The 8,869-nt window shown below is 40.6% G+C and overlaps 1 protein-coding gene across 1 annotated transcript; it reads left to right on the top strand.

The window, feature by feature from the left end:
* On the top strand, positions 1-5,463 carry LOC137279627 (uncharacterized). The gene is made up of 6 exons (XM_067811828.1): positions 1-307; positions 1,123-1,353; positions 2,363-2,592; positions 2,897-3,048; positions 3,514-3,630; positions 5,220-5,463. Exons 1-6 carry the CDS (start codon positions 1-3, stop codon positions 5,446-5,448), a joined length of 1,266 nt encoding a protein of 421 aa, XP_067667929.1. The 3' UTR covers positions 5,449-5,463.
* Positions 5,464-8,869: the final 3,406 nt, after the last annotated feature.

Here is an 8,869-nt window from a genome sequence, read left to right as displayed (position 1 = left end):
ATGTTGTATACATGCCTGTTTGTGTTGGCGCTGTTGGCGCCGTCTGGGCGATGTGCGTCAGTGAAATTATTGGGGCGCTTCCATGCAAAACAGGCAGCCTTCATTCAAGTAGAAGAGGACATACATGCTGTTAATGTTCTTGACCGCTACAACCTGGTTATAGCAGCTTTTAGCGGATTCCCTTTTTCAACAGACCACGTGTACGAGGTAGCCGCCATCGGACGCCAGTTACCAACCATAAATAGCACGAAAATATTGGATGTGTCCCACAAAATCACTTGGCCAAATGAAATCAGCCAGGTTCCAGGTAGGCGCTTGAAATACCTGGCGGCGTTTCTGATATACGAGAAACACTGTGTGTGGATCTCCTTCAGTTCAGGACCCGTAGGAATGGACTACAATGATTATATATATGCACTGATTTTATATGCTATCGGGTAACACACTCTGGCTTTGATGGTATTCTCTGATAAAATTCATAGCTGTCATTGCTGCCAAACAGCCATGTACATTTGTCTTCATGAATGGTGGTCTCGATTTGCCACTTAATCCACTGGGTGTCACCTGAAGGTGTAGTGACAATATTGGGTCGTGATTTGTGGTGTCCACCGTGGCTCGAATAGTGCTGTCTAAATGCAGTTGTACGAATGGACACTACATAAAAAATAAGCATCATTACGAAATGAAATTTGTAAGTAGAGCTGTTATAGAAAGCGTTCGTTCAAGATTAGTGAAAGGTGAATTGGACATTTCAGTTTAGAAACACATTGATTGACATTTTTTGGTTTTACATATGCTCTTTTTATTGACTGACTTGTTTAATTTTAAGTATTTTTCATTTTTGTTTTATTGTTTAAATTCGATGGGGTGGGGGTGAAGTGTGTGTGTGTGTGTGTGTGTGTGTGTGTGTGTGTGTGTAGGGTAGGGGGGATGGAGGGGTAGTGGAGGTCTGATATTTTCATCTGTTTCTTGGCCCCTTTTCGTCCTTTGAGTAATGTTTCATTAGACTAACTTTAGAGCTCACTGTTCATTTTCAGTTGTCGGCAAAGTACTTTGTTGACAATAATTACTTTGACGTAATTACTTTGAAGCGGTTGCCTAATCAGGAGAATGTACGTTCAGATGCAGTGTTCCATAAGGAGCTTATAGCCGCACCTGGGGGGTTCCTAGTACCCTTGAAGACTCATGGAACTATTGGCCTGTTTGATCTGTCTGTGTCTCCTCCTCGTGGCCCGTTCACTATCACCAGCAGTGCTGACAGCGCCTGGTTCTACCACAGAGTCTTATGGAAAGACATGAACGGGGACGGGCGGATTGACGCTGTGACCTGCAGAGCTAAGAAGCCGTTGTTCGGTGAGTCATGGAAAATTATGATGACCGGTATGTTTAACGGACGTTAATCAAAGGGGCTACTTGTACAACAGATATACCATATACCCTGATCTCGACATATGGCAAGCAACGATGGTAGAGAAACCACGGAAGCTGTAACTTTGCGGGCTCATTATAAAATGCCCTCTTCAGAAAGTAATTGTCTAGCTTGAACATTTGTGCTTTTGTTCTTTAACGCAGCTCCCGTTCCTGCTGTATGACGGCGGAAGAAAAAAAAACGTATGCAGATGCAAAGGCATATTTCAGACATAACCTAACCTTGCAGATGTTTTGGGTGTTGACCAAATTATAATCAGCAGCGGGTGTTCAGAGCAGCTACCCAACAACATGCATATGGTCAATGGCGAGCATAGGCCTGCCTGGTTGCAACAAAACGTCATCAGTTCGAGACTGACAGAAACGGCCAGCAAAACGTCATTGTCCTTAACCTGTCTAGTCGGCTTGATGTATTCGTTAGTCTGGTCACGGAGGCACTGCAATTGAATCTTTTAGTGGCATAAACGTATTAAGTGGGATAGAGACCATTTCAATTGGCAGACAAGAGTTCAAGTACATTCACCTAGGAGTAGAGATACTGTCCAAAACTCAAATATCGTAATGTCCAAGTGTGGCGTAGATAACGAGTTCAGGATTTCACTGAAGTTCAAAATGATTGCTATGTAGCGGGATCAGATCTTTACGGCTTACAGTGGGATACGATGACAGATTAAAAAGTCATTATGGGCATAGTAAGCCATCATATCGTGATTCAAGACCTCTATCCCTTTACATATTCATGTCGAATGTTATTGTAAAATCCCTCGCCGTTTCTGTATGTCTTGGTTAGTATACATTGAATCGAATTCACGTGTTTACAGAATATTTATTGCTTGGTGTATTTCACGGTTCTGTCTTTAACAGGAATCGGTGACGTCTGAAATCTATGCCATTCCAATCCGTGTTCTTGTAGATGACATGTCTACTGTTTCAGGTCAGGCACAAGGAGAACTGGTGTGGTACGAGCATCCAGCAACAGGTGCACTGGAACACCCCTGGACCATGCATGTCTTAGCCAAAGGCCCCGATGTGTATTTTGACTTTCTCACGCTCAAAACTCCAGGAGGAACATTCGACTGTATTGTGACTGCCGGATTCTTCTCCAAGAGTCTCAACATCTACTGGACGACAGACTCAAGTAACAAGTGGAATGACGCGTCTAAGGTAACTGTCATTCCAACTGACTTGGCGACATTCAGTTATGAAATGTAAATTCTTAAGGATCAATTAGCATTAAGAGAATAATGCTCTGCAAAAATTTAGATATAAAGTTAACTACGAATGATGGTGTCAGTATATTATATATCGTTATCTGCTTGTGTAGATGTATCATGTTGGATTTGACCAACATGGATTCTTCCATAAACGTTTCAGTCAATTATTACTGCTCTAAGAAACATTTAACAGGCGATTCATATTGATTTATGAAGTTTATGAAGCAGGTGAGGGAATATGATCCGTGTTTCAGATCAAATCACGTGTCATTGATAACACCTTCGGAGAGGTGTTTGATGTGCAAGCTGTGGATCTCAACGGCGATGGTGGCCTAGATCTCCTTGTCAGTGGCTATGGCGCCCAAAGTGCAAATTTATACAGCTTTGAGATACCAAATGACTTCAGGTACTGAGCTCTTACACACGTGAAAGTTGAGAGGCACAGGAGGGAAAGTCATAATTGTGAACACAGGTTCATAATTGTGATGACAGCTTTCACCGCTCATCCTCAAGGAAATCTCTTGATATCCAGAGTGTCACTGATAAAGTAAAGGAAATATGTGCTTGGTGTGTATGAAAGACATACGTGTCTAATGTGTGAAAGACAAGTGATTTACTTGCGTTTACTCTAGTCAGGAGAACGAGTCATCCCAAGTTACACATTCAGTGATCAGCGATGTACATGGCATAATACAGGCAGAGGGTTTAATGTTCTAACGACGCCCTTCACTGCTCACAAGAAATGCATATGACTTTCTAACGAACAAAATTCTTGTGTTGTGAATTTCATGTGTTCTTCACACTCGTTGCTTCTCTGCTACCAGATGCACTAGTATGACGTTCTGTATATATATGTGCAATCTGCTGACAGGACCGAGAAGTTCACACGACATACATTGGCTGCAGGCTTCAGTCCGCGACAGAAAGGTGTGGGCCACGGGGCTCCAGGATCAGCACAGACTGTGTACCCGACAAGCAGCACCAAAGGGTAACCATTTTCCTCACATACAACTATATACATTATCCTCATTAGAGAGAACTTCAAAGGTGCAATGTGCATTTTCCATCATTGGTATTTCTGATTGACTTATCGCTCTTCTACTGTTCTCAATGTACCCTGCTTACAAGCGAGTAACATTTCCATGTACCCCCTGGGAATGCCGAACTCATTTGGTACTTCGTCTTCGTATTCTTTCTGTCGAATAACATTGAATCACACATGATGTACGTAAATTACCGATGTCTTACAAATGCAAATCGATGGAAGGGAGATATGTCTAAATCGTTTGTTTTTTCTTGTCATCCGAAAAATCTAGCGATGGCTACAAAACGATTTGTACCCGTACTTCAAACAATTCAAAACTAACTCTGGGTGTTCACAAAGATAAATAAAATACGTTGTTCACTGGTCAAGCGGGGCCCATGGGTTGATGCACTGACGATGCTTGTTTTGTTTCCTGTGCCCGAACATAAACAACCAGTGCCGGTACATCAACCCGTGTGCCCCTTGTGATCAGTGAGCATTTTTATGTATGATATTGACAAACTTGTAGCAAAGATTAATTCATTGATGCATTGTGATATTCTACATTTCATTACACACAACAAGAATTATCTCGGATTTTAGAGTATCACCGGGAAAGATTACTGTTCTCAGTTATTGTATTTGACGAAACATTGCAAAGCCTTTTTTTCAGTAGTGCCAACTTAATGTGGCTTTTGATATTTCTATGCCACATAGTTGAAATGAATACTCTATGTACAAGTGCTGACTGAAATAAATATAGGAAATAGATCGTTTCACAAATGTATCATATCAAAGACAGGGTATACATTCTTCACGATGCTTCGCATGTCTTCACCAGGTGGGGCAAAAACAAGTTGTAACAGATGTTAAAAGAAACATGCTCGAAAAATAATTGCTAATGGTTTCTAGTGCCAAACTACACGCGACTCAAACTTCAATCCATTATTCATTTGCATTCTTATTCATATATAGATAGATAGATAGACAGATAGATCTTTTATACATATATATATATATATTATATATATATATGAAAACACACACACCTACTGAGGGAGGGAAAGAGAGAGATGGCCTATTATTATTAAACACATGTTTGCTCATTATGAAGACCCACATTGGTGAAGCCCATTTATGGTGTCCCCAGATGTGATGTTGCTGGAATATCGCTAAAAGCGTCGTAGAAAAACTTACTGACTCACTAACTGTAAAGATACGTTAGACCTTAATGGGCCAATCCAATGGTTTATGTAAAGTTATTGTGTTCACCATCCTTATATATCCTACCACAACTGATAAGACACCAATGTGGAAATATAACATGGCAACGTGGTATCTTCTCGTCTATCGAGTGTGCCCTACGTCCCAGTCCTGTAGCGTCTTGGCATGTGTCTACATAGCTTACAGACACTCCTCATTGCTATGACGACGATGGTCTCATGACCACGTGCTGAATGTCTTATATCATGTCTAAGGTTTGGAGCTTCAAATATAGCAATGCGATTGCCGATCGTCGTGGCTGAGTAAGTGTTTACTATGTCGTTTTATAGGAAGCCTTTGGTTCTGTTATCGGGGGATGACGATGGAAGAGCATACCTACTGAAACCATCATCAGCGTCGGGTAGTGACTGGACGTACGACAAGGAGACGTTCCTTGACGTCGGCCAGGGCACTGTTGGAGAACCCGCCGTCAAGGATGTGGACGGGGATGGCTATAAGGAAATATTTGTACCTGCATATAATCAAGGTTATGTGTATGTGTACACATTTAAACAATAAATGGGACACTTATTCCCTACACTTACGTTTCAATTTGCCGTTTAAATTACTTTATTAAATTATTTGTGCGTTTCACAAATATATGACGTGTCTTTTAGACATTCTGATCTGCTAGTGAATGCGAAATGTTATCTACTTGTTTTAACATCTGTCCATATATAATGAACTTCTAACACACACACGTCTTATCAGGATATATTTTAACAAATATTTATGAACTAGTGAATGTTCCAAATGCAACAAAAGAACGCATGTTGGAACCGTTGTCTGAGTTCAACCTCAATTTGGTGTTTTCTGGAAGCAGACGAGATCACATATAAGCATCTTCTCTCATTAAGATTGCCAGAGTAAAATGTTCTCCATGATGTGTAAGCTGGATTCATTTAAAGCATGGACATGAAGAGTACAGCTTGGAGCCATGAGTTTGAGTTTATAAGGACGTCCTGAAATTCGCAGACAGCATCCGTTCACGACAGAACAACATTCAGCAGCAAGCAAGAATTTTAAGTTACTGGCACACATCAGCGGTCGATCGAGAACACCAACAGCGGCAAATACAGCTCGTAGCCAAACTCATCCAAAAACCAAATACTGGCTGTGTTAATTAACTACGCGACCGACGTCCTTTAGGGTGAACCAGTGTTTGCAACCAGACACCGCCAAGCCCAACGTCAATTTGCCTATCACTGTAGACGGCAACCGTAGAATTGTTTTTCCCAGAATCACGGAACTGCATTTCATGTGTGGGTGGTAGAGTGCATGCGTACGACGTCGAGATCGTTTACGCCAGTGCATGTGTCTAAGGGCAAGGCCGACTTGTATCATGGTTAAAGGAGTGACCTTCTTGAAGTATGAGTCCAATTAAGGGTGTTCCCCGCCATGATGTTACTTAGATATTGCTAAAAGCGACGTTAAATTAAAACTCACTCACTCACGCTATGTGCCTGAAGGTTTGAAGTCTGAAGAGTTTCCATCGTTCATGGTAACGTCACACCCTAGCGTCAATTGACATCTAAGCATGATAAATCACGTCGTCGTACAGCAAGAACAATCAGGAACTCATGAGATTAATTTACTGACAAATTCAACAGATCTGAATCCCTGACTGAATCTTTGTGGGAGATCACAGGACATAGTGTTTAAATGTACATCTATCAATATTTGTGTCTGGGATGGTTGGGGCTCCACAAGACAATGCCAGGATAGTGTTACGGTTAAGAATTTGCCGTGACAAACAATGTAAGAAATCCCCCGTGAACCAGCAAAACATTTAGGCAAATAGAGCAAGTTATACAAGGTCACGAGTCAATTTCACGATACCGATTTCAATACAATACAAATGAGACAAAATCTAAGGCAATGGGTCACAAAATATAATCTAGCAAACTCACCAAAGTCTTAGTACGAGGAAGAAACAGTTATGTAGAATGTAAACACAGCGAGCGGTCTGGCGGCAGCTATGAAGATTCAGGCGTTGACAAATGCAGAAAGATATTACTCCAGTTAAACCCTGTGTCCCCCTCAACACGGCAACTAGCCTTTTTATATATATTATCAGTCATTTCTCGAAAGTTTGGGCACATACTGCCGTCGCCAACATCGTAGAATGCCCCAGAATAACCTCCCAGAAAACCTGAATCCTAAAAATGCGGATCATCAATTATACGAAATGTGACCCATTATAATTATTATTCAAAACACTAAACATTGTGACCCAATAATAATCATTACTTAATTAATAACATAATATACAGAAAATACACACTTGTAACAACAGTAGACATGTAGGATTCCCTGTCCAATGGCCACAATAGCATGGGTTTTTTTGCCTGAGAATGATATCCTGTTTACTGTGTCATTTACATGACCCTCTATTATGCCTATATTATGTTCTTTACACACGAAAATAGTGTTGAACGTTTGTGGGTCAATGGCGCATCCAACATTCTAGCATGCATTTAGGTCTCTTTGGGCTTTCATTGGTCAGTCAAACGTTTCAAACAGCAACGTATCCTGAATAGGGCTATCTGCGTACGCCAGTATTTATTAACAACGACTGTTTTCGTGAGCTTATGAACTACATGCACTGGTTACAATATATAGAGTTGATTCTACGATAAGGCTCAAAATGTGCACAGTATGTTTCCATGATATTCGCGTTCATCTATTTTGATAGCCAAGTCCAAAATCAGTATCGGTATATTCTGTTTCCTAATCTGGGGATTAATCGTGTATAAGTGTTCATTAGCGCCAACGCGAGATTGTGCTTTATGGTACGGGGACGGTAGAATGTTTGGGTTATCTTTCCTTATTCATGTCTTCTTTAAAAAGATTAAGGCTCGGGGACTCATATTTGTGTATATCATCATCAATTCGTAAACAGGATGCCGGTCTTCATTTTTATTCTGTCATCCGAGTAGGTCTCTATATCAGAAACAGTAATAGTGGATTTAGTAATAATGGATTTGAATTGCGCTTTTTTCATACCTGGATATTATGCTCACAGGTCAAAACGACCTTATAATTTGCAAAATGCTCACTCACAAGAAAGTTTCCAACCAGTCAGTAGGTGAAATATAGGCCGTGACCTGTTGGAATTGTCACGAGTTGGTGACCAGTGTAAACTACAATTACAATACATGTTAGCATAAATGGAACAAAGGCATACAAACTCACGACCGGCAATTTTTTTCAGCACCTAAACAATCGTCAATTCTTAGTAACGTGAAAATAATTTGTACAAGCAGCGTGCACGCAACAAACACTTACGCATGTAAAGTGCACGTCATGCGTAAACATGAGCATGCAAATTGCGAATCGCTGACTTAAAGTCTGTCTGATGTATTCACGAATATGGTTTTAGAATAAATGTACTTTTATATGAACACAAGATACTTTTTTCAGAATTGGTTTTTGGATCTGTAATTTTTTTTTATTACTTTCTTTCTTACGAGATTTTGTGTGAAGCCGATTACACAGTGATAATGCTGGAATATTGCAAAAAGCGGAGTAAACTCATGCTCACTCACTTCAATCTTTCGAGATTTGTCTAAATATATCCACGAAGAGTGCTCACAGTCAAACTGCAGTCAATGTTATCTAGCTTGCATGTACAGACTGATCCAAATCATTACAAGTCGCCTTTGTTTCGATGGGAGAGTCGTCTGTCCTTAAATAACTATTTAGCTGAACACAATTAAATGCAAACAGTCCAAATAATGATACAAAACCATCATCAACATGAACATCACACGTCACAATCACATATTTCAAGTTTGTGGGCAATCGCTTTAACCACATGGGTACAATGTTCGAAGCCCATTTCTGGCGAAGCCCATTTCCGGTGGTAATGCAGGGATATACCGAGGAGTTCTCCCAGCACGGAAACTAAGATCTCAACACCGGAACTTTCTGACAGTGC

The sequence above is a fragment of the Haliotis asinina genome, chromosome 1 (assembly GCF_037392515.1).
Source record: "Haliotis asinina isolate JCU_RB_2024 chromosome 1, JCU_Hal_asi_v2, whole genome shotgun sequence".
Classification (NCBI taxonomy): Eukaryota; Metazoa; Mollusca; class Gastropoda; order Lepetellida; family Haliotidae; genus Haliotis; species Haliotis asinina.
Note: the sequence above shows the minus strand (reverse complement) of the source record. Positions and strands in the feature narration are given on the sequence as shown.

Bases quoted from the DNA above. Each gene is read 5' to 3' on its own strand.
- LOC137279627 (XM_067811828.1), top strand. From the start codon at position 1: ATGTTGTATACATGCCTGTTTGTGTTGGCGCTGTTGGCGCCGTCTGGG. The intron at 3,049-3,513 runs GTACTGAGCTCT...ATCTGCTGACAG, and splicing joins GAGATACCAAATGACTTCAG to GACCGAGAAGTTCACACGAC. The intron at 3,631-5,219 runs GTAACCATTTTC...GTCGTTTTATAG, and splicing joins CCGACAAGCAGCACCAAAGG to GAAGCCTTTGGTTCTGTTAT.